The sequence below is a fragment of the Astatotilapia calliptera genome, chromosome 14 (assembly GCF_964374335.1).
Source record: "Astatotilapia calliptera chromosome 14, fAstCal68.1, whole genome shotgun sequence".
In the NCBI taxonomy this organism is placed as follows: Eukaryota; Metazoa; Chordata; class Actinopteri; order Cichliformes; family Cichlidae; genus Astatotilapia; species Astatotilapia calliptera.
The window spans coordinates 13,816,807-13,843,042 of NC_137435.1; the positions used below are offsets into that span (position 1 = coordinate 13,816,807).

General features: G+C 39.3%; 2 protein-coding genes across 4 annotated transcripts in view; both read left to right on the top strand.

Moving 5' to 3' along the window:
• Window positions 1-315: 315 nt before the first annotated feature.
• Window positions 316-2,652, top strand: c18h3orf33 (c18h3orf33 homolog (H. sapiens)). Of its 2 annotated transcripts, none has more exons than XM_026192221.2 (5): window positions 316-614; window positions 891-950; window positions 1,122-1,281; window positions 1,834-1,994; window positions 2,081-2,652. In XM_026192221.2, the coding sequence occupies exons 1-5, from the start codon at window positions 453-455 to the stop codon at window positions 2,333-2,335; spliced, it is 798 nt and encodes a 265-aa protein (XP_026048006.1). In that variant the 5' UTR covers window positions 316-452; the 3' UTR covers window positions 2,336-2,652. The 2 variants fall into 2 exon arrangements, with proteins under 2 accessions (XP_026048006.1, XP_026048007.1); XM_026192222.2 differs by having other exon boundaries at window positions 433-614; window positions 2,078-2,652.
• A 1,494-nt stretch (window positions 2,653-4,146) lies between these two features.
• plch1 (phospholipase C, eta 1) overlaps window positions 4,147-26,236 on the top strand; it is a 68,812-nt gene continuing 46,722 nt past the window's right edge. The window contains exons 1-2 of one of the 2 annotated variants that reach the window (XM_026191882.2): window positions 4,147-4,361; window positions 14,087-14,197. In XM_026191882.2, coding sequence (XP_026047667.2) covers window positions 14,119-14,197 — 79 coding nt within the window. In that variant the 5' untranslated portion in view covers window positions 4,147-4,361; window positions 14,087-14,118. Of the gene's footprint in view, window positions 4,362-14,086; window positions 14,198-18,139; window positions 18,297-26,236 lie in introns of those variants that run through there. The other variant, XM_026191883.2, reaches the window with a different exon arrangement.

Consider the following 26,236-nt stretch of genomic DNA (forward strand, 5'->3'; position numbering starts at 1 on the left):
TGCAGTCTCAAAATAGAAAAGGCATCAATCACGAGTTAAATCTTCATACTTTTTTTTTTAAAAATCTAACAACAACAAAAACAGACATAAACAGATAAATTCAAGGGAATATTTTAAATAATGAAGAAATCTAGGTCAAACTGTGTAGACAAAGATGGATACGTCACTGATCCCAGCGGTGTTCAATAATGTGAACCTCAGCTGCATTTTTGCATGGACAACTTTTTCTCTACCCCCTCCTCAACGTTATTGCAGCGCTAAGTAAACAGCTTCGCCATCCACCGGGCTGGTTATTTTGGTGCTTTTTATGTCACACGGGCTGTGAACTTGATGCTTTCAGACGCATTGGACGTGCACACCTTCCTGTCATTTCCACAGCAGACCACAAGGCGGAGCCTCCGCACGAGCCTTCACTGGTGAAGCGTCCCTCCCCAGAGTGGGCGGGGCTTAGGATGCGTCGAGAAAATGTCAACAACATGCCGCAGACTTCCAGAGAAACAGAAAGTGAGGAGGGAATGAGGGACAGACAACAAAGAAAGGAAGAAACCCCGGTGTCTCATAACATCGTGACTTTAATATCTCAGTTCGCAGATGATAATTTAACGCTCGTGCGGGTAGGAGTCTCCTTTGTTTGAAAACTGCGATGTACAGACAGCATGGTTACTTCACTGTCAGCCTACATCTGCATTTAATCTTTCACTTGTTGGTAGCCTATATGTTGAAAGGAAGGACTGTGGTCTCATGCAAAAGCCTTCATGGCGCTGACCAGATGTCCTTTCTCTAGTTGTCTCCAGCAAAGTATAGTGCTCATGTGCATTATCAGCGACCAGCACTTTAGCCTGGTTGGTAACATCACTCTCATCCCATTACTATTCTCTTGTCTCCCCCAGAATATAAGCACTGGACTGGCCATTGCTGGTGTAATTGTCATAGCAAGGAGTATCAAACTGGTAAGGGAGAAAGACCCTCAAATGTTCAGTTGCACATTCACCCTGCTGATAGGTGTCCACTGTGTGCTATCTCAATTTGCTCTCTCAATTCGACATCCTACTACATAAGATGTCATTTTTTCTGTGTTTTTCTAGAATGAGTCATTCAGTTGTCTTGTTCCACCTCTGTAGATCACAAAATTTCAAGCTGCGTGTGACATCCCCGCACGCTTTATTGAGAGGAACGTCAGCCTTCGTGGGAAAGTCCATTCCATCACAGAGAAAGGATTTAAAGTGGAGCATGTTCCAATTTATCTGCCTGTTATCTCTCCATTACTTTCAAAGTATAAGGGTAATACGGGAGAGAGGAGATCATGAAAGCATGTGCACTATCACACCAGAAATACATGGTCTATACGATTCAGAGCCACTAATCTATGGCTTAGCAGCGTAATTATTGAATCTTTTTGCGCCATAATATAATTGTGGTGTTTTTACTTTGCAAAGTCGGATATATTTTATTAAATTGCCATGACTGAAAGTGGCAGGTAAGCCTGTTAGCTACTATATCAGGTCACAGTAGTCACTGAGCAATGAAATCATAAGGTGCAGCATCAGCTACTTCACAAAGGACACAGATAACACGTTTGCCCCACCTGACTCAAGATTTCAAACCTGATCAGTCATTTAGTATAGAGAGGGTTCAATTTGTCTTTGCATCTAACAACAATTTTTTTTCTTTATTGTTAAATGTAAAATGCAGCATTTCAGTAGTGACACCACTAAACTGTTACATTATGCTCACACTACTAAAAAAAATACAGTTTCAGGCCTTGCTCAAAATTCATATTCTAAACAGAATACATAAAATGTCAGGTAAAGGCTTTGTCTTTCTTCTTTTCAGATGTATCTACATCCCTGCTGCTGGTCCATCTTGCAGGAGTGGAGCTGACACCAGAGGGGAAACTATGGCTGGAGAAGAATGTGGCCCCTTCCCAAATGGTGTGGTTGAAGCTTATCAGCCGAGAGGACGACATATTGTATTGTTTGGTGTCTCAAAGCAGGGTAAGGCAAACTTTATGTGGAAAAGTGAATAATTAATTTCAAGTTATAAAGTGATATTTCCCTGTCTTCTCCCATCTCTCCAGAAGGGGTCATTGAGGAGCTACTGTATGAACGAAGAGGTACTCAGGCTCGGACTGGCTCGCACTGCCCCCGTAGCTGGTGTCCTCCCTGACTCGCGCCTCTACTGGCGTCTCCACAGACGACTGCACAGGGCAGAGGTGAAAGCTGAGAGGAAGGGTCGGGGTATGTGGAAGGAGGACACCCTGTGGGAGAGAACTTCCAAAGCTATCAGGGACAACGCTGTATTCAGACTCATGAAGAGGATCTTTAAAAGAACCTGATGCACCAAGTGAGCGATGATTTCCAAGTCAGAATCCCAAAACCTTTGTTGGAAGTGTGGAAGTGGAAGCCAAAAATGTGATATTTTACATTCCCTTTATTGTGCACTTAGGATTTCTTTAAGTCTTTGATCTGCTTTATTTTCTCTGATACTTAAAAACTATTCCCAAGAAGTACATTTATGCATCAAATCCTTAGTGCACCTGTTGCAAATGATTGAAACATGTTTTACTGTTTCTCAGTCATAAAAAACTTAAAATGATTAAAAAGGTTGTTGAAAGCTCTTCTTCCCTGAGCTTTCATTACCAATTAAACTAGAGCTATACACAGCCTCGTCTGTCGGCGTGTGTGTGTGTGTGCGGGGGGAAACCCCACTAAACTCAAGACGGGGGTGGGGTATTTAATGGTGTTCAAAATAAAGGGGGGTCCACTTGTCCACAGTTGCTATAGAAACACTAAATGTGAAATACAAAGCGACTCCAAGGCTAAACTCTATATTGGTGGCCCCCAAACCCCATGGGAGCCTTATATATTGAGTGTGTGTGTGTGAGGGGGCTTTTAAGTACCTATAAAGAGGGCCCTTTTAGTTGTAATGTGACCAGTACATTTAAGCACTAAGCACAGTGGAAAATGGGAGATCAAATCTATTCTCTTTCAGAACGCTACATGCTGTTATTGTAGGCATGATTGAAAAATCTCATGAGTGATATTTATCTGCAAACGTTATTCTAATCAGCATACATCGACACCTGCACCAAAGCTAATTTCCTGTTGAGGATCCTGCTCCTGTTATTGCCTTTTCAATGCCAACATTACACCTTGTGCCTGTGGCTGTTACACATGCTTCATCCGAGCATGGCAGATGAGGAGGAGGAGGTCCTGCAAAAATGAGGCCAGTCAGCGATGCGTCGTGAGGGGTGCGGGGCGGGGGAGTCACAGTGTAGCGAGAGGTGAAGCAGTCAATCCAGTGGGGCACAAGGAGATTAGTGCAGAGGAGGAGGGTCACAGGGGTAGAAGGGGATTTTGAGTTTGAACACAAAGGCAGAAGAGGAGGAGTCACAGTAGTAGGGAAAGGGAGTGAAGGCGGGGGGGGGGGGGGGGGGGGGGGGAGTGATGAACCAGATTTCTCTTTTGTTGTGCAAATGTTACTAGCCACTGTTACTGCCTAAGAGGCTGGTGATTGGTGGGCTGGTTTAAATTGTAAGGTGCATTTCAGGCTGATGGCTGTTGCTGCTACACAAACTGTCACTGAGGGAGGAGTGGGAGGGAAACCACGGCTGTGACAGACAGCAGGAGGAGGGCAACGTTTCTAAAGCAAGTGATCACAGAGAGAGTGTGCTGTTTAATCAGGAAGTTCAAATGTTTTAGGTAGCTGTTGGTGTAACTTCTTCTTGTATCTCAATTAAATAATGGCAATTTTATATTTTTGGAGATAGCTGAGCAGTACTGACATATAGTAAATAGTTCAAAATTAGTTTCCAGGTAACCAGGGAGCCTTGATTTAGAGGAGCCTGTTTCTTATACATTACCAGAAACGTTGATGACTGTTACAGTGTCCAGTATACTACAGTTAACATTTTGTGCAGATAAAGAAAAATAGAAACAGAGAAAGCATTAGTAAAGACGCCAGCTTACGGAGGCTTATGCCTTTAAAGGTTGAAGTATATAAAAAGCCCATTGTGTCTTTTTAGTTTTAACTTATGTAAATCAAAATCTGAGTAAATTATGAAACACGGTCCACTCCGAAATCCATTCCAGGCTTTCCACAGTTTACTAGTCCCACACCAGTAGTAGTCATTTGAAAAGGCACCATGCTTGATCTAGTGGTGGGTTCTTACCCACACAGTGAAGTTGTTGGAGTCTTCCCTGCCTTAAACCAGACCACTGGGACTATAACAGATTTACACTAGTGCCTAATGCTATGGAAGTCCAGAGCCTGAAGGACTGCTGTATTACTACCAGTGAAAGTGGCCCGATTTTGTGAAGAAGGACAACTTAACTTCAAAATCAGAAACTGGAGTAAAAGACGTAAGTGGGCTGATAGATTCTTTCTTTCTTAAAAAAATACGGCAAGACAGCAACTCATTAACTGTTACTAACTTAAAAGGCTTACTTCCCAACGGTGCACTTTAAGACTAAAACAATCTGCACTCACTCTGCTGTCACTTTAAATGTACTGTTGTTAGGACATTGTATGCAGTATCCAAGCAGCTGTGCACCTGTTAAACCTGTGTGTCTACCTGCACACAAGCTCTATAAAACCAAAACTCAAGACATTTCCATCCTTATCTTTATTGTCCTGCTCCAGGTAAGACAGAGTCAGGCTTAAAACATATCTCGGATCACTTTGACGAAAACAAAGTGAATAGCCTCATGTGATCATTTTTACATTTCAGTCTTGTTCTTTGGCTTGAATGCTGCCGTAGTCAGTAATTAATCAGTGTGACCGATTAAACATTTCTGTGACATTCAATTTTGGCCACTTGCTCTTTGCCATGCGAGCTTTAACAACACAGATTTGCAGCAGGGCAGCATAACAAAGGCCTTTATTACACTCAGCCGGTAGCCATCCCCGAAAAAAAGAGATGGGGCACTCCCCCATCCCAGAGCATACTCCTTGGGGATTTTTGATTTGATTTGAGTGGGTTATTGTGAGTGGCTGGCCTATGTGAAAGGCAAAGGGATTTAAAGACACAGGGAGCACAAAGTAACTCTCCTCACTGGTGCTACTGCCTCATAAACTTTACAGAATGCTGTCAGCTTTTAATACAGGGACTGTCTTTGTGTGCTTACTGGATGAAGTATACGCGGACGGGTGACAAATTAAAGGAAAAATGTTAACCTGTGTAATGAGAGTGTCCGAATGTGGGGAACATTTTAATGGTAAAGTCTGGGTTTCTGTAACCTGCGATAAAACATTTCTATCATCATTGGAGTGGTGTCTTTTATGATGACAATACCGCATCCACAAGAAACAAAGTGTCATTAAAGCTTGACAAAGTTGACACAGTTTGACAAAGTGCTGATGAGAGGTAAAAGGGTGTCACATAGCTTAAATAAGTTCAGCTGCTTTTTTCCCAAGCCATTTAGAAAACAACACAAAGCTAATCAATAAAACACTAAAATAAATAAATAGAAGGTAAGAACACTTTGATCTAATTTTAAGACATATTTCAAAACAGGCAGTGAGGAAGCCGTCCTACCATGGGCAGAGAGGTCATTCAACAATTTTGGTCCATAAGGTTAGACTGAGCTCGCTATGCCCAAGTTGGAAATATCTGTTGAAAAAAAAGGGTAATCCATGTTCCCCAAAGACTTAATATAGCATAGAATGTAGAATGGCAAAGCACAGTGAAACTACACTAGCAACCCGGTATGTTGTTTTTTTTATCTTTAATTTGTCAGCATACTATAAACTGTCATTAGTATATCATTTTTTCATGTGCAGTTCTGTCTTGTTGGGCTTAGTTTTCTATTGAATGAGTCAGCTGTGTTTTTCATCTTCTGTCACAATAAACACGCACTGGCAACAGCTATAACACTTTGCATCTATTCTATCACACACCCACATGCACTGTAAAAGCTGTGTGTGTGTGTGTGTGTGTGTGTGTGTGTGTGTGTGTGTGTGTGTGTGAAGGAATGCATCAGCCGTAAAGTGACTCCTTGTGTTGTGTGAGTTAAAGTATTGTGAACAGTGTATCAGCTTGCTGGTGTTGGGTTGTAGGACTGGAAACATGATTCCTTGTGAGTGCCGGGATCACTCATGATCATGAATAATTTACATTTGTTGGTGGAAAAGAAAGGATGAGGTGATAAAGTGAACAGCTGAGGACTGAACTTTGTTAATTTTGTGAGAATAACTTTCTAACAATTTTCAGTCAACTACGCTGTAAAATGCATAACCGCAACTTGCGCAAAAACACTTGTTCCTCATATCAGTTTCCTCACATTGAAATGAGAAATCATCTGCGACATCTATCTGCTAAAGTAGGACAGTCTGGAAAATGGACTGGCGTTATTATAGCACCTTTCTTCTTAAGTCAAGCACTCAAAGTACTTCCTACTGCAAATCTTATTACACACACACACACACACACACACACACACACACACACACACACACACACACACACACACACACACACACACACACACACACACACACACACACACACACACAGGAGCAACTTGGGGTTCAGTATCTTCCCCAAGGATACTTTGACATAGGATGGGAGAAGCCAGAAACCAGAGACTGGCTTTCCAATTGGTAAATGAGTTGCTCTTCCACCTGAGCAACAGTGGCCCTAGTCTGAGTCTAACCTGAGAGTGGGAAGAATCAGGAGGGGGAGTTGAGGGATGGCTTTGCTTGACATAAGCATGACTTCTAACCCTTACCCAACACTCAATTCAATGGTAAAGCATGGAAACCTTACCACACACACAAGTTCTCCACACAGATTTTCACTATTCAATTGAGACTGAGATCATAAAATTTTCGAAGATAACAGTAAATTCTGATATTGGTATTAATATATTCAATATATATATTAAGTGTATAGTAAAAGTATACCATATTTCTTTTTATGATTCTAAAAATACACATTTTTCCAACTATTATTGCGACCATGTGTTTATGCTAATCTAGCCATTCAGTTTCCCCTTGTGGTCTGTGGATGGACACGTTGTCATACTCCCAGAAACATTTTCCATCTGGGTAGACATATTTTAAAAGTGATTATTCAGAACAATTTTGAATTGATTTGCAATAACCTGAACTCTTAGAACAAAATCATTCCCCCTACACCAACACAAGTCCTCTGACTGTAGGAGTGAAGTGCCCAGGCTTTTCTTATAATTTATCACCTGTCTGTGGTTGGACTTATCCTGCTGACCCCTCTGTAACCTCAAGTTCCGCCCCGTATCCTTATCAGGTCAAAGCTCCGTGAAGCAACTCTGACTGGGCAATTTAGATGTTATAACTTCCTTGTCCTTCCTCGTGGTCTGGTTAAAATATCTTACAGTTGTTTAAAGAATGAGTTCACTTGTCAGCCAACTGAACCACACAACTCTATGCACAGACATAAACACCCAAATTAGAAACGTATACTTAAACCTGTTTGAAAAAAACAAACACATTTCTAGTTTGTAATAATGTATTAAACAATACATTACAGTGTACAGTATTCATAAGTGTTCAAATGCCAATTCTTTGACTTTTGTTCCCCATACTTCCAGTGCAGTCTGTAATAACGCATTACTGGATTAGTAGATCACTCAGCCCTTTACTATAAAGCTATCTGTCTAGCCATCAGCATACCAAGTCTGTTTACTCTGTTCTGATAGCTGCTCAACAAGAAATTGCAAGGTACTCATTGACCACGGAGGGTTTACAAGTAGTGTGCTATTAGGATCCCTTTTATTCCCATTGGAGTTGTAGTTAAGGTCAGTGTTTAGAGAGTAACACATCTGTCTTCGGTATGAGCAGAACACCTCTGCTTGTGTTCATGGAATCAGTTTTATGGCGTCTATTTACAGATTTCAGGATAATATACGGTAGAGTAAAGCAATCTGACAAACTATGTACTCTGTGTAAGTGTAGCTGTACTAACTCTAAACATGACTGACAGATGGCCTCATGAGATAAAACAGAACAATCATTGTATGTCTCATTATTCGTGTCTGAGCAGCAAACTCTTTGTAATGTGTCAGTATGGCGTAACAGATGCTGCTCTTTGTGTCACAGTCATGAGAAGGGGACATTGTTCAGTGTACTGATATAAGGGCACATATTTTAGTCATGTCTCAAGAACGTTGCAAGTGGCCTTCAAGAAAAAAAAAACCTCCCATTTTCTTGGAACATGATGCTGTTTTTTGCCCTTTAATATCACTGCCCCCAAAACTATTTTGTTCTAGTCCTGTGGAGCTTTTCATTAGCACTATTCATGTAAAGCATGGTTTCACTGCCGTTCAAATAAACTGGTGGTGCATACTGTGTTCAGGGTGTCCCCAAAATCAAATATTTTAATTCCTCAAAAAATAATCTCAGTCTCACTATAGACATTATGCTTAGCGTAAGGACTTTTTCATAACCACTAATCCAGATCATACAGAAACATATCAATGACTAACCTCATTCTCTTGGCTTACATTTTATCCATTTTCTGTGTCCTCAACCTATTTTTTCTGCCTCTGCGATATGGGGACACCCACACTGTTACTGAAAACTATAAAACCCTCTTCCTTCATCTTTCCTGTGCTAATGTTCATTATTAACCCAACTATAGATCTGCGACTGACCAAGAGGTAGCAGGTATGTTAACCCTCCAAATCATCAGTGCTATTTACATGTCCGACTTCCTTTACTTCCACAGTTAGGCAGTACTGTACATGTTTGATTATTTGTTCATTTATTTATTTATTTTAAGGAATATTTCTGTTAGATTAGGTAGATTGTCTAAATTACAGCTTTATTCTAATTTCTTTCAACCTCAAAAATCCTGCTTTTTATGGATGTCTTGACATTATACTTAGTTGTATAGCCTGGGAGAAGAGTAATACTATATGTACTGGAGTTAAAGGAGCATTTAGACATGGGGATGGCTGACAACATCTAATGTATTAAAACACGTGCAAACATCTGTGGACATACAGTATGTATGGCACAAATAGAATTTCTAACCAGCATAAAAATTAGTAACTGACCACCTTTATTCTCCAACACAGGGTGAACTCTCTCAGGGAAGCTTTCATTGTAATTTCTTAAATAGTCTTCAGGAATAGTTTTCCAGGCTTATTGAGGCACATTCAAAGCCTTTTTGTTCTGTTCTCTGTCAAGATGATCCCACACTGCTTCAGTAATGTTGAGATCTAGGCTTTGGCGAGGACAGCCCATGACTGATAGCGTTCCATTGTGTGTTTTTCATTTTCGGTATTCTTTTACTGCACTGACAGTATGTTTGGGATCATTATTATACAGAGAAATCAAGCTGTTGCCTGTCAGTTGCTTTCCAAATGGTGGTATTGCATGATTATTGCATGATGGATCAAAGTCTGATGGCTCTTCACTGCGTCCATAGTTCCATCAATTTTGACAAAATCTCGAACACCACTGGAGATCCAAACCATGACAGAGCCTCCACCGTGTTTTACAGATGGCTGCAGACTCTCACTGCTGAACCTTTCTCCTGACCATACTGATGAGGTTTAACCAAAAACTTTTACATTTTGATTCATTAGTCCATAACACCTCTTGCCACTGATTTTCAGTCCGGTTCTCGTGTCAAACTTTGGCCTTTTCTTCCTGTGTTTTTTCCTGTAACAAATGGCTTCATGACAGCCACCATTGCAATGAGACCATTTCTAATGAAACTTCAAAAAACGTAAGATATTGTTTATCTATATATAGTTTTATAGCCATGACACTTGTTATTTTGTTCACCACATCCAGTTTTGTCAAAATGTTTGACAACTCAATGTTTGACTGGCTAACAGCTCCTTGGAAATCATCTTTTTGGTGCCAAAATGTAAATTTTTGACTGTCAAACTTTATTATGTTTGTTGTTTTTCATAATTTCAACTAAAGGGGACTAAATTATATCTTTGTACCAAAAGACACAATTTAAAACTTGTTCTTTGCCAAGTTGTCTCTTTTGTGTAGACACAACATTGGTTCACCCGCTTGAGTAGCAGCCTTTTGAGGTTCATTCCTCTTGAAATGGTCAGATACAAGAATTGGATTGAAAATGAGTAAATACAGGCCACAGTCCAAAGAAAAACTTCAGATCTTCAAAAACACTGGAGAAATGCTGTTGCAGATCACTTGATTTGAATGGAAAAAGTAAACTGGATGAATTTCTTGATTCTGCATGTAACAGCTAGCTTGTTGATGTTAGCTTGCTTCCTGGCTAATACTGTAGCTGGCCCAATACAAATTTTTGTTTTCATCCACATGCTGAGTTTGTGTTGGAGTCTGTGTTGAACTGAGATGCAGTTATTTGTTGTGTTAGTGAACTCCGTTTCCAAGCAGACATTAGCAAGTGTTGTATTCTGTTGACACTGTAGCGCACCGAAAGAGAGGCAATGAGGCAAGGCACTGTGAAACATGCATATGCACAACAATTTCACAGAAAATCCAGCATGTGTACTATACGCAGAAATCAGTCTGATGCAAAAAGCAATGAAAATCAATGAAAAGGTAATTTTGTAAACTATGTTACAACCCAGTCTCACACTGGCAATAAAATATGCAATGAATGCTTTAAAACTGCTTCATATTCTCACAAACAAAAATCTTTATGTTGGAGTAAACTCTCAGAGCAGGTGCAGAAAATGGCATGGGCCTGTGGTTTTGTTATAATTTCAACATACACACTGCTCCGCATCCTGAATATGTGACCATTTGTGTTGTTCCTGATCTGTTATACTGTTACCTCACAAAACAAAAAAATCGATTATATATCTAAAACCTTTAGATGCACCTAAACCCTTAAACAACTGCAGGATACTTTAAGTATTATCAGACAAGATTATCTAAACCACTTCATTTGATGCTAAATTTGAAAAGGAATGGTTATGCAATGACTGTAATTTACCATTATAGCAAGGAACTGTTAGAAAACACTAGAAAAAAAAATACTCTAATGAACTAAAATAAAATAAGAATTTAGAGGAAGGTTTAATATTTGGGGCATTCATGAATGTGTATTGAGACTCTTGGTGTGTCTAGGACTGTGAGTCAACAGCTTTCAACAGTTCTTTTTTTTTTTTTATTGTAATACTGTACTGATTTTCCTAAACATTGCCTCTGACATATACCCTCCAAACAATAATAATTAAAAATACTAAAACTAACACTCAAAATGAATCAAAAAGTAAACTAAGGCTAAACATTTTCAAACAAAAATTAAGCTGAAATGAGTTAACATGCTCTGGAAATTAACTGAAACTAAACTGACTTAAAGACAGAAAGTTAAAATGAAATTAAAATGAAAAAACTGATTAGAAAATACAAAACTATAATAACTCTGATTAGATCTCACCCTGGAGATTTAACCCACATCCACAAGCAGAGGCTTCAACATGCTACAGGTAACCTCTGCATTAGCACTGCATGCATAAAACATCAATGTATTTGGAGCTGGCTCTAAATAAAAAAAAGACTGGACAAGTGGAAGTATTGAAATGCTGCACACATATATTTGAGGTAATCTTACTCTGGTATGATTTAAATAGCTACTACAATGAAGCTTTTCACTTGCGGATATCTTTGACCTACTTCCTGTCAGGACCTGAAATAGGCAGTTTGGCAGTGAAATATCTATTTTTAAGCTGCTCTCTCTCCCAGTCAGTAGCCCAATGGAAAAGAAAGAATGGACTGTACTCCCCTGAGGTTTTTGCACTCTATGGTTAAGTAGGGTACTACAGTTATGCAGTAATAAGACTCATTTTACTAACTCACAAGACATGAGCATGACAGTACCCCCACACACATGCACAAACAGCTGAATGATGATGCAACGATGCTTATTATTTTGCATATAAACATGCTTAGCTCGGCTTAGAGCAAAGACCGCAAATGCAGTAATTTACAGGGAAGGTCTTGTTTGTTTAGTACAAAAAACCCTACTGTTTGCTTCTTGGATACCTCCCAATGATGGTAAGTCTTGATATACCCAGCCACTGTACAACTCATTTTTACATTTAATTTGGTTTGTTTTTAACAATTAACGGATGATTTCTGTACTAATTAGTAAACTTTTGAGGTGGTGGGGTATAGAAGTTTTATGTTAATATAGAGCTAGTGCGCTATCCTGCTTCCTGCTGTTTTCAGTGTGCTGAGCTATTGTTTCTCAGTACCTATCTGTGTAGCTTTACATTTAATATTCGTGTTTTCATTTATAATATCTTCTGGTGAGAAAGTGTCTAAATTGTGCTATGTTTTCTTCAAACTGACAAGACCCTGTTTGTGGTTCTGTCTCAGAAACACCACTTACTAAAAGAATTGTCAGTTCAGATGGTCATTGCATTGTTGATATCATTTTGCTATGCGCCTTTGCACAGCATTTATAACGTCTGCTGACTTGTAAGTGCAAACGTGGTGAGTTCTTGCCATGTGATTTGTCTTTTTTTCGTAATCTATCTGCATTGCAACCTGACATCCCGTTAAAGCTGTGCAAACAATATCCCCCATCATCTACCTCAGCTGCTCAACTCCTGTCTCTAATTTGGACTCTGTTATGAAAACAAACAGAATTTAGGAACATTATTCTATAATTAAGCAGTAAGTCTCTTAGGGGCTGCGCTCTACAGTGAATTCAGAGCCCCTAAGAGACTTTGCTGACATAAGGTGGAGCAGAGCTGGAGAGAAGCCTCAGATTTTTGTGCTTTTGGCATGAAGGCAATGCAAAAGTTGTCTCATCTCCTTTAATTAAAAAGCTTTTTTGTTGAGCAGGAATAATGACACAAATTCAAAGCCGTGTTCCGCCAACTACCAGTGCACTAGGCTGCACTGATTAGCTGAAATATGTGCTATCAAAGCTTTCCTTAACTCCTTTCTGTGCCTTTGTTGTTCTTCCTGAAACACTTTCTTTGTTGTTTTCCTCCACACCCTGAAGTAAAAGGTGAATATCTGTGCTTTCATATGGTTTGTGCTTAAGTCAGTTGTTTCTATTACATATAATTTTCTTTCTTTAAATATCTTGTAAAGTTAACTTCCCGCAGCAGCAGTTACCAGTGCATACCTAAACAATAAATGTACGATCTGACTGATTGTTGAAAGTGTAGTATTCCAGTTGTCTGCTACAAGAAGAGTTAAAAAATTGAAACTGTTCCACTGACACTACAAGGCACTGACATTTTTGGATTATGCACATTCTGACTTGAATGACACGGATCTCGTATTAATAGGACACATAAGTCTTGGTCCATGTGGTCTATGATAAACACCATTCACATTACAGGTCCGTTTTAAAACAAGGTGGTTGCAGGATCACAGGAAAGTACTTTCACCTTCAAGACACTTGACCCTTGAGCTCTGTGTGTTTCAACAGTCAACTCTCCTCAGGTCAGCTGAAACCAGACGGCAATAACTGTCTCAGGGGCTCCAAGCCTTTTCAGAACTACACACCTTTGGTGTGTGTTTGTATGTGTGTGTAGTATGATGCAATAAATCAAAGAAAGACAGATGAGCAACAGGTGGGAAATCACTAAGAGCTGCCATGGAAATGGTAGGAATGAAAGGTAATCTGGAGGAAGTAAAGGGAAAAGAAGAGAAACGGAAAGAAGATAAATGGGAACACATGTTGAGAAGTAGATGGGAAAAATCAAAGGAGACAAAAAACTGAACGAAGAGAGCTGGCTAGAGAAACGGGACCTAGTTGGTGAATGCAGAGCAGGCGAGACAGCAGGGAGCCTGGGTCGTGTCTAAATAGCAACAATCGGATAATTTAATTCAATTCAAGCTTTGATTGCAGAAGCAGGAAAGGACTACTGAAAGATTACTTTCATGTTGACTTTTGCCATTATTGTAATTACATCTCCATGTCCAGAAAGAATTTAGTCTTTAAACCTTCAATAAGCCTTATTTTAAAATGGAATCACTTGCTGTTTGAAGATTTGTGACTTGGCTCACAGCTATGGACCTGCAGTAGATTTATTTTATTATATAACATATATCATCATATTACTTTTTACATTTATCCAGATTTCTGCAAACATGTTGAGACAACATAATCCAATTGTCCTCTCCTTCATAGGTCATCCAGTTGTTTCTTCTCCTCTTCTCAAAATGAGCTCCTGGGTGGTGAACAGGAAAGGAGAGCCGCAGTACCGACGGCACTTCTTGGCAGACAATAGCATTTTTCACGGTAAATATCAAATAGAAACATACACAATATTCTGACACCTGCATGTCTTGAGAATGGACACTAGAGGGAGATGCATTGCCAAAAAAAGTGCTTCAAGTAATATCAGACTAGAATCAGACTGCAAAGCCAATACAACAAAACCTCCCTATTATTGTGTAAAAAAAGACAGCTGCAAGCAACTGACTCAGTGCATAACATACATGGAAAAACTGTTCATAGATGTTTGTGTTGGCAGGTTATTGGACTTTCTTTTATTGCTTTCTTTCTTTTATTGATGAAAAGCATCTCTTTGCCTTCCATGAATTTCTCACCATGGAAAAGAGTACCTGTGAAGTTAAAACAAGATATCTCTTATCTGTTTCTCACATTTCCATCAGTACAAGGTAATGTGTTTATGAAGCTGTTACCAAAGCAATGATTTTCAAACCATTTAATAATATACATAATTGGAATGATCACAGAGACAACATATCAAATGTTGAAACTGACTGATATGTTGTAACTGCTTGTGTTTTTAAAACATATATTTTTGATGACAGTAACATTTTTCGAAGATGTTGGGACAATGGCAACAAGGGATCATAAAATAATAATTTGAATAATTTGACTACTGATTAGGTTAATTTGTAAGAGTACAGAGGGGAGAGGTCTAGAATTCATAGAGAATCTAGACTTTTTTCAAATAAAAGTAGGCAGGGAGTCACCATTCTGAAACTTTGCATGGGATAAAATGCAAGAAAATTCAAGAATTACAGATTTTTTTTAATGTTTTTATTTTTTATTTTTTATTTTTTATGGTCAACGTAAGCAAAATGGAAGATATTTGGGGATAAAAATATCTGGACACAGTGTCACCAAAGCAAATGTCTGTATAAGAAGCAATATGGAAAAAAATAGATGGAATATTTGTGACATTTGGGCACTCGGCATGTGCATGGACTTGGGAAGTGATTGCCAGAGAACACAGTTCATTCCTCCCTCCACAATTAAAACTGCCACTCAGACCTTATATGTGCAACATCCAGAGTTGAAAACGTATTCTGTTCTTTGATGCATTGAAATTATTTTTGGAAATCATAGAGGCTACAGCGAAGAAGACCGATCCAGATTATTAGCAGCTAATACCTGCTTGACTGAACGAGAGTGCACTGGTATCTTTAGCATGGGTACCCCTTATCTGTCGTGAAGGTACCATCATGCCGGACAATGTATACAGGTTTTGGAGCATTGCTTTCTTTCTTTCTTTCTTTCTTTCTTTCTTTCTTTCTTTCTTTCTTTCTTTCTTTCTTTCTTTCTTTCTTTCTTTCTTTCTTTCTTTCTTTCTTTCTTTCTTTCTTTCTTTCTTTCTTTCTTTCTTTCTTTCTTTCTTTCTTTCTTTCTTTCTTTCTTCTGTTACCTTTGTTATATCAAACTATATCATTCAAACAACAGCATGGCATTGTAGTGAAAGAATCTAGGTTCTAAACTGATCTGCCTCCAGTCCAGACCTGACACCCACCCAAATTTTGTCATATTGCTGTAAAATGACAAAAAAATCGACTACTGAAAAAATTACTGCTGAAATGCATTGCTTTTAAAACTCCAACAGTTCATCTCCTCACCACCCAAGCATTTACAGCTTTTTGTTAAAAGAAGAGGTGCTGAAACACAGTGATGTTAAAAATACCCCTGTCATCACATTCAAAATGACAAAACAGTCAGTTTTCAACATTTATATATTACATTAATAGTATTTTCAAGTAAAGGGGGTTGAAATTATTTGGACATCACTGCATTTTATTTTTTATTAACACTACAGCTTCTTTGGAAATGCCATACTTTTCTTTTTTGTAATACACATCATCTGAAATGTTGAGAGACTTTACTGTTTACGTTAGATATAATCTAAGTCGGTTTTTCCTTACAGTTTTTCTTAATCTGAACTAAATCCAGACATGCAGTTGCATCAGTTTGATCTTGATCTCTGCACTGACAGCTCTGTCAGAAAAATCCATGAAAAATCTCTGATGGGTTGGTTTGCTTCTGAGTTTGACACACCTACAGCCGACAAACCATTTACAGCCTCACCTTGACAAACTGCCTCCCGACTCTCCATCCTACTTCGGTAGACTGTGTGCTATGCTTTGGCTGTACCGTTTCTTGTCAGTGAACTGTAGTAGAAAACAAGCATGACTGCTTCAGTGCTCTTCTGTGGATGATGGACTGAGCTGACTGGCACAGAGAGAAAACACAATTACTTGTTTTCCCATCTGTTATGCTTAGAAATCACCATGTGTATGAAATTTCAGACAATTTCTGGCCATGTATTTATAATTTGTATATATAATTTCTCTGAGGATGAAGTTGCCTTTTCTTTTAGAATCTGGGAGCTATTAATGTTGGGAAAATGAAAAAAGTGTAGCCTGCTGAGCACAAAATGAGGATGCATTTTCAGTGAGTGCTAACCAATTTAAAAAAAAAAAAGAAAGAAAAGATACTAATCTTTTAACTGTTGTCTAAGCTGTTGTGTCATTTTAAGAGGTGAAAAAGGAAGAAAAATCAAACAAGCTGTATGAAATATCTGCTGCATCATTTCTGGAGTTTCTATGTTTCCATTAATGTCCTTGACATGTTTGTCCTTTACTGTCAGAGCATATTTATTTCCCTTTTCACTTCTTCACTCTGCCTCTTTTGCTTCTTCCAAGTTGCTTGCAGCCTTGTGAATTATCAAGTTGGCTGATTTTGTTTTTTGTCTGATCATGATATATAAACTAGACACTGCCAGGTGTTTTGGGCTGGGCCCATTAACTGTCTCTGATCAGGCAAGTGTGGATGAAGAGATGTTTGTGTTTAAATCAGAGTCACCAATTACCTTCTAATACCCAGGATGATAATGGACAACATACAGTCATGCAACACTAAACTGAGGGCGACACGTGTTCAGACATGCATTTTTGTTTCTTCAGACAGCACTAATCGATTTGGTAACCTCTGCCTCTGGCTCCCAGTGTTTGAACACTGCGCGTCTGTGTGTCTGCTCGGTCATTCCGAAATTGTCTCTCGCAGTCCTAAATGAAATGGCTTTAACGAGGACCAGTGGACGAAACTAATCTATGAGATTCAGACTGAGTAAACTTTCATTAGGGAAATGACTCTACTGGGATGATACGCTCCCGGCTGGACACACACATAAAAACGCTCACACGCAATTTAAACGCTAAAAAAACCCTACCTATTCATTAATGTTTACACGGGACTTGCTCTGCCTCTGTCGCTCTCTCTGGGGAACCAATATGTCCCAATGTGTTTATTGCATTCCTATTATTTCACGAAGCCTGCTTCCTGTTGTGTCTTGGAGTAAGCATGGAAAGAGACAGGCAATGTAAAGTGGGTCATAGCGCTGGCATCGCTGCGCAATTGTGCCGTATTTGTTGTTGTTGTTTTTATCGTTTAAGACTACAATCAATCACTGACCAAAAAAATATGCTTGTAACAAAACAAACGGATGTTGCACGAGCTGATTTTGGTGAGGAATTTAAACTGTCGTCAAGCAGCTGATCCACGCAAAAAAACAACAACCAAAAACTGGCGAAAATGTCCAAATGACCAACTCGAGTGGCTAAAGCCAACGCGCTGTGCGCTATCATTCACGTTCATTCATTCCACGCCCGTCTTGAGCTCTCGCTCATTAACATCCACTCTCCGCCAAACCCATCGAGCGTGTGAGAAATCGGCTTATCGTTTTGCTCCTGTGTTGCGTCTGGTGAGAGGAGAGGATGTGCGCGCACAGGCTGTGGATGTGAGCTTTGGTGATTTGTGAATCCACTCTGCAGACAGTACAGGGAGGCAGGTACTGAGGAGCAGTTTGCTTCTGGGGCTTGTTTTTTGGATTCTTAAAACAAGTGTCACTTTATGATTATGACGCGCTTATTGTGAACAGTCTAGTCATCATGGAGAAATGGACTAATCGGATACTTTTTGATGGCATCTTGGCATTTCAAACCGCCACAACTAGGGAATAAAATGATGCCCGAAGCGCATGGAGGGATTTTGTGAGACCAACAACTTCAGTCCTAAATGGCAGAGCTTGAAGTTTGCAGAAATCTTAGTTTGGAGAGGGGTAAGTGATCATTTTCAGCACTTGGACATTGTGGTTATTTGGTATATCTGTCTCACAGAAGACAGTGCGGTGCACACATTCCTTCGCGTGCGCACCAGCCTACATCGCAAGAAGGCTGGAGCGTAATATCTCCACTGCGCTTGTTGTGGGGAATTATCATCACCCACTCTGCTACAAACGCTGGAATAAGGAACCTAATCGCGTTGTCATTTGCATGAGGGATTCATTAGGCAGTATTTAGGCTGATGTTTATTGGCGTTTCAAATACAGAAAGAATTCATTACACTCGGGGCAATATTTTAATTTTAATTTGTAAACTGCTGAGCGTTTATGTCAGCTTATATGAGAAATGTTGATGAGGAGCAGCAGCGGGAAACTGTCCCTGGTGCTGAAAATGCCCCTTTGTACGTGTCACTAGGGGGCAGAAAACCCCCTTAATTTCTCGATTGGATAACTCTGCCCTCAGTCCATATAGATCTGCATCCTGTAAGATCTGGATCTTCTGCACTGTTACAGAAATCTAACCATATCTGCGATGTTCACAAGTTCTGTCAGTACAATCCTTGGTGAGAACATGTCTCAGAAACTGACACACCACATAGCATTACCACATGCCATAGCTCAGTAAAAGAGGTGGGCTTGATTGTCGGTGGCATCAAGAGAAATAGGATCATTTTGAAAATCAGGCAGGGGATGTCAAGCGCCATACAATGTGGCAGAGCTGTGAATTGAGTCTTGATGGTCAAATTGAAGCCCTAACAGTCCCCGGGCTATTACAGCAGCCCTTTTATGATGTTGAAAATATGGAGAATCCTTGGCACTTAAAAGCAGAATACGTCAAGCTTTCAGCCCCCGCCACCACCCCTTGCAGTGCCAGGGTTTGTGTGTTTTTCTTTCTCATTTTGGGGTTTTAGAGGGAGGGCCCTGCCAACCTTGGACATGACACTAGCGCTTTATTCGTTTTGAACAACTCTTGTGCTTCATGGACAATCTGCTCTTGCTGTGAGAGAAACTGAACAAAAAATGAAAGGAAGAGGAAGGTATGGAGGAGCATGTATAGATACTAATCTCCTCCACATGGAGGAAATGGCTTTTCCATGTAAAATGTGTTTTTCCTCATGTGTCTCTCCTGCACTGATGATGATGATGAATCACAGCACGTTCCCCCTGTCTTCTCTCTACCGTCATCTTTGTTTCTGCCTCTTCCTTTTTTGTAGCTTCGGGGCAGAAACAGCAAGCAGACACCAGGAAGAAACTCTCCCAGTCCTTTAGATCTTCTCTGTTCTCCAAAAGTATTTCTCTTCTCTTCTCTTCTCTTCTCTTCTCTTCTCTTCTCTTCTCTTCTCTTCTCTTCTCTTCTCTTCTCTTCTCTTCTCTTCTCTTCTCTTCTCTTCTCTTCTCTTCTCTTCTGACAGAAATGAAATAAATATGATACCACCAATCTCGTCCAATTTTAAATAGGCAATTTTTCAATAAGGTATAAAGTATATATAATATGATACTGAAACACGGTACTGCTGGAAAAAGGACCCATGTCTCTTTAGCTGTTCCACTGCATAGGTGCTTCCAGTGTATTCAGTTTAGCAATAATCAGTTTCCTGTTTATTAGTAATGTTCTTTTCTTTTCTTCTTTCTCCAAAAGGATCTTCTTTTTTTATTTATATGAAGTAAAATTTAATTGCTGCTGGGTTAATTTATCAGCCTGTGTGCTGACATAGCAACTGGCACATCACATCTGTTCTTGCCTTGGATTTAAAAAAAATCCAACTCCTTAAACCTACTGGGGTTCTTTTGGTAATTGTCAGCATGAATCTGCAGCCAGGCAACGCATTTACCACACCGTATTAGCGTTTTAAGTGGGAAATAGAAAGGAAATTATCCATAAATACAGGCTTTTATTTAATTTCCTTTCATCCCTTCATCCTTTAATGAGCTACCCAGAGGTCCAGTTTGCTTTTATTCAACACTTTTCGGCCTCCCTGATAAGAAGCAGAAGGCAGGCAATCATATCTTCTCTCAAATATTTTTTGGGAAACTGTTGAGATCACACAGGTTTTTATGGCAGTCTGGCTCTGCTAGAGATACCACATCTTAATCATCCTTCCTGGCATTGGGAAGAAGAAAGAAGAAGCTCAATCACTGCACGAACAGCCAACAATCGTACACCAAATGTATACATAAAAAGCGCATTGACACACATGCAGGGTTCAGTTCCCGCCTTTGAAGTCACTCCTCCTCCGCTCGGGGACCCCCTGTATCAGCTTTGGCAAATGCATTATCATGCCGCAGTTGTCGTGTGTTTATTTTTATTCCGGAGTTGCTCCACACTGCACCCGAGGGAACCTGGAAACCCATTTGTAGCACTGGCAGTGTGAGCATTGCCCTAAGAGCTCTTAATTAGGTGGAGTAAGTGACTGCGACATAAGAGTGAGTGTGTATTCTTTTATGTTGCTAACAAGAAGCCTTACCAAGTGTTCTTAACTCTACCCTAGAACTTTTGTGTAATGACTTTGTTTTAAAAGGAATTTTATTTGAAAGTACACTCCAGATCCTAGTTAAAACCTATTGGCACCATGTTGCTGTCAAATATAAAGCACTGGAGTTATACAAATGATTAGTACAGCAGATTATTATCTTGGCAGCCATTTATTTGTGACAAGTCGATTCGTTTTAGTGCCATTAAAAACCTATATATAGGCAGGAAATGTAGACATAAATACATGCCCAGAATTTTAACATTAGTGTGGGCTGTTTTATTAGAAAATGCAGCCAGCCATACTATACATTGCAATCGTGGCTCAAGAGTTGGCAGTTCGTCTTGTAATCGGAAGGTTGCCGGTTCGAGCCCCAGTTTGGACAGTCTCGGTCGTTGTGTCCTTGGGCAAGACACTTCACCCACCACCTACTGGTGATGGCCAGAGGGGCCGATGGTGCGATATCGCAGCCTCGCTTCTGTCAGTCTGCCCCAGGGCAGCTGTGGCTACAACTGTAGCTGCCTCCACCAGTGTGTGAATATGAGAGTGAATGAATAATGGAATTGTAAAGCGCTTTGAGGTTCTCGAAAAGCGCTCTATAAATGCAATCCATTATTATTATTATTATTACTATAGCCACAATCTCAGGCACTGACAGTCAGAGTAAAGTTGCATAATAATATCAGATTTGGAGTCGTACAATCTGAAATCACCATATTGGTGTTGCTTCTGCATCATTATAATGATGATTCAGGAGCATCGTTATTGCTCATTTGGCTCACTGAGCATTTAGTTATCATTAGCCAGGAAGTTAACTAATGCTTTTAAAAACTCTCATTAGCAAGCCAACGCAGGTAACCTAAATTTGGCTTACAGCAAACACAAAATTAATAATATGTTTATTATAGTGAATAAATTAATAAAGAAAAGAGAGTTTAATATACACAAAGAAATATTTCCCCCTTTACCTCCAACAGAGCAATCCTGTCTAATTTCAGACCAACGTTGTTATGAGGCAGGACCGACACCGACACACGGATCTCAGATACATGAATATTATTTGATTGTTTAGCACTGACACAGAAATAAAGTGTGGAAATGGAAAACTAGTAATGTTTTAGCAATATTCATATCATAACATTGTTGTGTAGCCTTGTTGAGCCTGGGCATAATACGATATAGACTAACAAATTAAGCTATTCATTCATTCATTCCTTCCTTCCTTCATTCATTCATTCATTCATTCATTCATTCATTCATTCATTTATGGGTGTGACTTTTTTGATTGTTTTTTCAATTGTGATTTTTCTACCTTTGGATCTTTGGGTTGAAACTAATGAATCAAAACCCTCCATGAATTTAATGCCCTTCCAATGGTGATCTGTTTTTTTGTATACCAGGTGTTTGTGATTGACTCTGGGGCTGAGAGACATTTGTCTGCGTGCAGACTCTTTTTTTAAACTAATTTGAGCTTCTGCTGCAAACTTGTGAGACTGGAGTGGGAGAATTGAAAAATAAATTAAGAAATTTGTATGCAGGCTCTTACATTTTATTTGGTTAAATTCTGCACAATCTGTTCTTTTACTAGCGATAAGAAATTCTTCACAATGTCACATATCTTGCATCCTTGCATTAGTCTTCTTCTGCTTATCCAATTCATAGTTGCAATGGGACTGGAGTCTATCTCAGCTGTCATGGGTAAAAGGTCAGGTACACCCTGGACATGGTGTCTATTGCAGGGCTAAGACAAAGAGACAACTATTCATGTACACATTCAAGCCTACAGCCAGAAAAAAGACACAAATGCAACAATTCAGTGAAACAGAGCCTGAATTAATAGCAAAATATGATTTTTATTGACTTCACTGCAGTTTTGCTGCATGTTCTGACTCATGGGCAGTATGTTTGACACTTCTAATACAGTTCATTCACTGTTTATTCTTAAGTAAAACACTCTTAAGTAAAACACAAAACAAAGTGTTCAAATCAACGCAGATATTAACGTGGCTAATTGTTCATTCTGCTCAAAAGTTTGGGACTGATGCAGTCTAGTTCAAGCTGCCGCATTGTGATGATTACAGAACTAGCCAGTACAGGCACCACACAAGAGGTTATTATCTCAGAATTATGTTAATTATGACTTAGTTTTTAGATTAGGATTATAATACTGTGGCTTTTTCTGTTTTTACTCCTTTCACAAGAAAATTACGTGCCGTAATTATGTATCATAAATCCATGCCACTCCCGTGGTGATGCAGGATAGTCGGTTTAGACTGGTTTGCACCTATATTCAAAACTTACACCTCAGTTATTTTTCCACTGTAGGATAAAATATTTTCTTTTCATATCTTAACAAGGAGTAAGTAGTTTTAGTTTCTGAAGCGCAACCTAACCTTAACCTTAGCGATATTAATATTAGTGTTAGTATGAAATTGCACAATGCAACACTGCTAAACAACAGCGGGGGGCAGTAGATCATAAAACAGCCATATGTCTGCTTTTAGAAGGCAAAATTTTTTTTGTTGAGGTTTGTTTGAACTCTGTTTAGACTTGTGAAAGCATGGATCCATCCTGCCTTGTATTAATGGGTCCGTCTGCTGGTCATGATGTCATAATAAGGAGGCTATTCTTTAGACTCCTTAGTACCAACTGAGTATTCTTGTTGACCATGTCCCTCCCTTTATGAACACAGTGTACCCATCTTCTGCTAGATGCTTCCACCTCACAGTGTCACAAAGCTCAAACAATCTCAAAAGGGTTTCTTGAAGATGACAATGAGTTCGCTGTAGATTTCAATACTTTTAAAAATACAATGGAGTTTTTTTATGCTGACATTGTGGATCAAACTGTTATTACATAGTTATTTTTTCCCTGAGAATATAGTTATGATGATTTCACATTTATTAATCAGTTTTTCATATTGTGCATTTTAAAATTCCGTGTATGCAGGAATAGAAATGGCAAAGCTCGAATATTTACTTGCATATATTAGCAAATGACTGTTTTGATTTAAAACAGGAACATCAGAAAATGTGTCATGGCTGTGCAGCTTTGCAGTTCTTTAATTAGCGTTTCCTGCATGTGGTCCGCATGTTGTCTCTGCATTCATACAGGTTTCCCCTGTGTGTCTTTTCAATCACACATCAGGTGGATTATACTCCAGCTGTCCCACAGCTAGGAATGTGAGGGTCTGCCTCTCTGTTTTAGCATTGACTGACAAACAGATTCAGGCTATTTACCTGCTTTCCACCTCATACATACTCGGAATGGCTCCAGGCCACCATCACTATGAACAGAAACATGCAACAAGACAAAGTGAATCAATTAAACGCCACATCAGGATTTGTTATCCTAGAAATTATGTTCACCCAGTAATCACATTGTTGGGAAGCTTACTGATGGAGCAGGTGATGGAATTTGGAATTTGCCAAGGCATTAGAAACAGCAGTGTCACAAATGAGCTGGGGGCATTCATCCCACCATGCTATGGCCTGATTTCCAGAAGTCGTCATCTGTCACAGAGCTGTGCGCCTCACTAATTTAATTTCATAAGCTGTTGAATGTCCTGAGAGGAACAGCGAAACAGGATGGAGACTGGATGATATAACGCATGAATATATGTAAGAAGAAGATGTGATGGGATTATATGAAGTTTAATTTGGGGTTTATCATCTTTGATCTATTCTGTTGCAGTGATATGAAGAAAAAACCCCAATCTGCCTGATTATCTAATCTTAGAAACACAGACTGGTTCTTGTGGATGTTATATTCCAAATAAAAATCCTATATAATATTATATTACATAAAGCATAAAGAAAATTGCATACAAGGAATAAGAAAAAATACCTCCAGAAATAATATTCTGTGAAACACTGAAAACTGGCATGAGGACTTTCACCTTTCTTGAGATTTGGATCCATCAAAGGGAAACTCCTCGCCTCACATATATATTTATTTATATGTTACATTTCAATCTGATTTCAACTTCTGTACAATGCAGTTTTACAATTTTGGAAAGGGACTTCAAAACTCTTTCTTTTCACTGACTTGTGTCAAAGAAAGATTAAATATTTGGTTGTAGTGGAAAAAAGTAAATATATTCAGTTAACACAATGCGCCTTTAAAAAAACAACTTTACTTTAAAATTATATTAACATGTAACAAAAAGTGAATTTGAATTATTAATTAACTGTTGCAACCAACTGGCTCTGAAAACTTGGCGAGCAGACATGGTCACCATGGAGATCCACCATGGTCTCTTGGACCTTAGGATTCAGCTGGAAGCCCTTCTCCTTGTCAAAGTAGTCCAAGCATTGGTACATTGGTTCTTCCCAACAGAGGTTTTGCAGCCTCAGCAGAAACACGAGCAGAAAGAACCACAGGATCCCCTTCTGCAATGACCACAGTGTAACGTTCACAACTGCATTAGTGCCAGTGGTGCTGTACACAGACACAGGACAGTCAGCAAGCAGTAAAGGACAGCATGACTTTCTTGTACTTAAAGAGCTCCTCGCTGTACCTCCTCTCCTCCTCAGCCCTTCATGATTGCAGGCACAGATGATCCCATTCAGCTTTGATCTGTTAAACTTGTGGCTAGAATGAATCTTCTGACTGTTTTTTGAACAGTGTCTGAAGCAGCTCTCCTCACTACATTTCCAAAGTTGTGTTTCTAATGATAAATTAACAACTAGCATTTCATCTCCAAACAGCTATAGTTCATGCATGCGGAGGTGTGACATTAAGCATGGTATGAATTCCTTTCTCAAGCTTTTTTGTCCAGTCTTCAAGGAGACAGTGACCAATAACGAATCCTATTATCTCTGTATTTGAGCATTTTTTGCATCTGGCCTCTCTTCATCACAGCATGCTCTTCTTGTCTTAAGTGCAGCTGTTCTGAACAAACTGTAAGTGCTAGAAAAGAGACGCATCAGTCCAAGACTCCTCTGCTCAAGGGTAAAAAGAGAGAGAGAGAAAAAAGCTGTACTTTAGTATAGCCTGAAAGACCCAAGCTATCCCTGACTGCAGCCATTCATATCCTCGAGCTATTCTATAGCTTATTGAGTTTGATTTTAACACCAATTTAGGGTATGAAAAACAACACATGAGCACATTAATTAAATGACATTATAGAGTCCTTTTTTACAGCATTATGTTACTCTTAACAAATGGCATCTTTCATCGCCTGATCAAATAAATTTTAATGAGAGAAGAGGACTTTACCCCCAGGAGGGGGCTTGTGTATAATAGCAGAGCATTTAGTGCAAGATAGACAGATGTGCCATCTCTGAGTTTTCCTGTTGTACTCACATCCCCACACACACTCCTCCCACATGCCAGCCCATTAAATCTTACTTTTGGTAATGCATTATCATGAATGTTATGTCATCATTCTTATCCCTGCATCCCGCTAGTTGACCTTAATGAACCCTGCTGATACAGAGACAGAAATCTGCACTATCCTCCTCC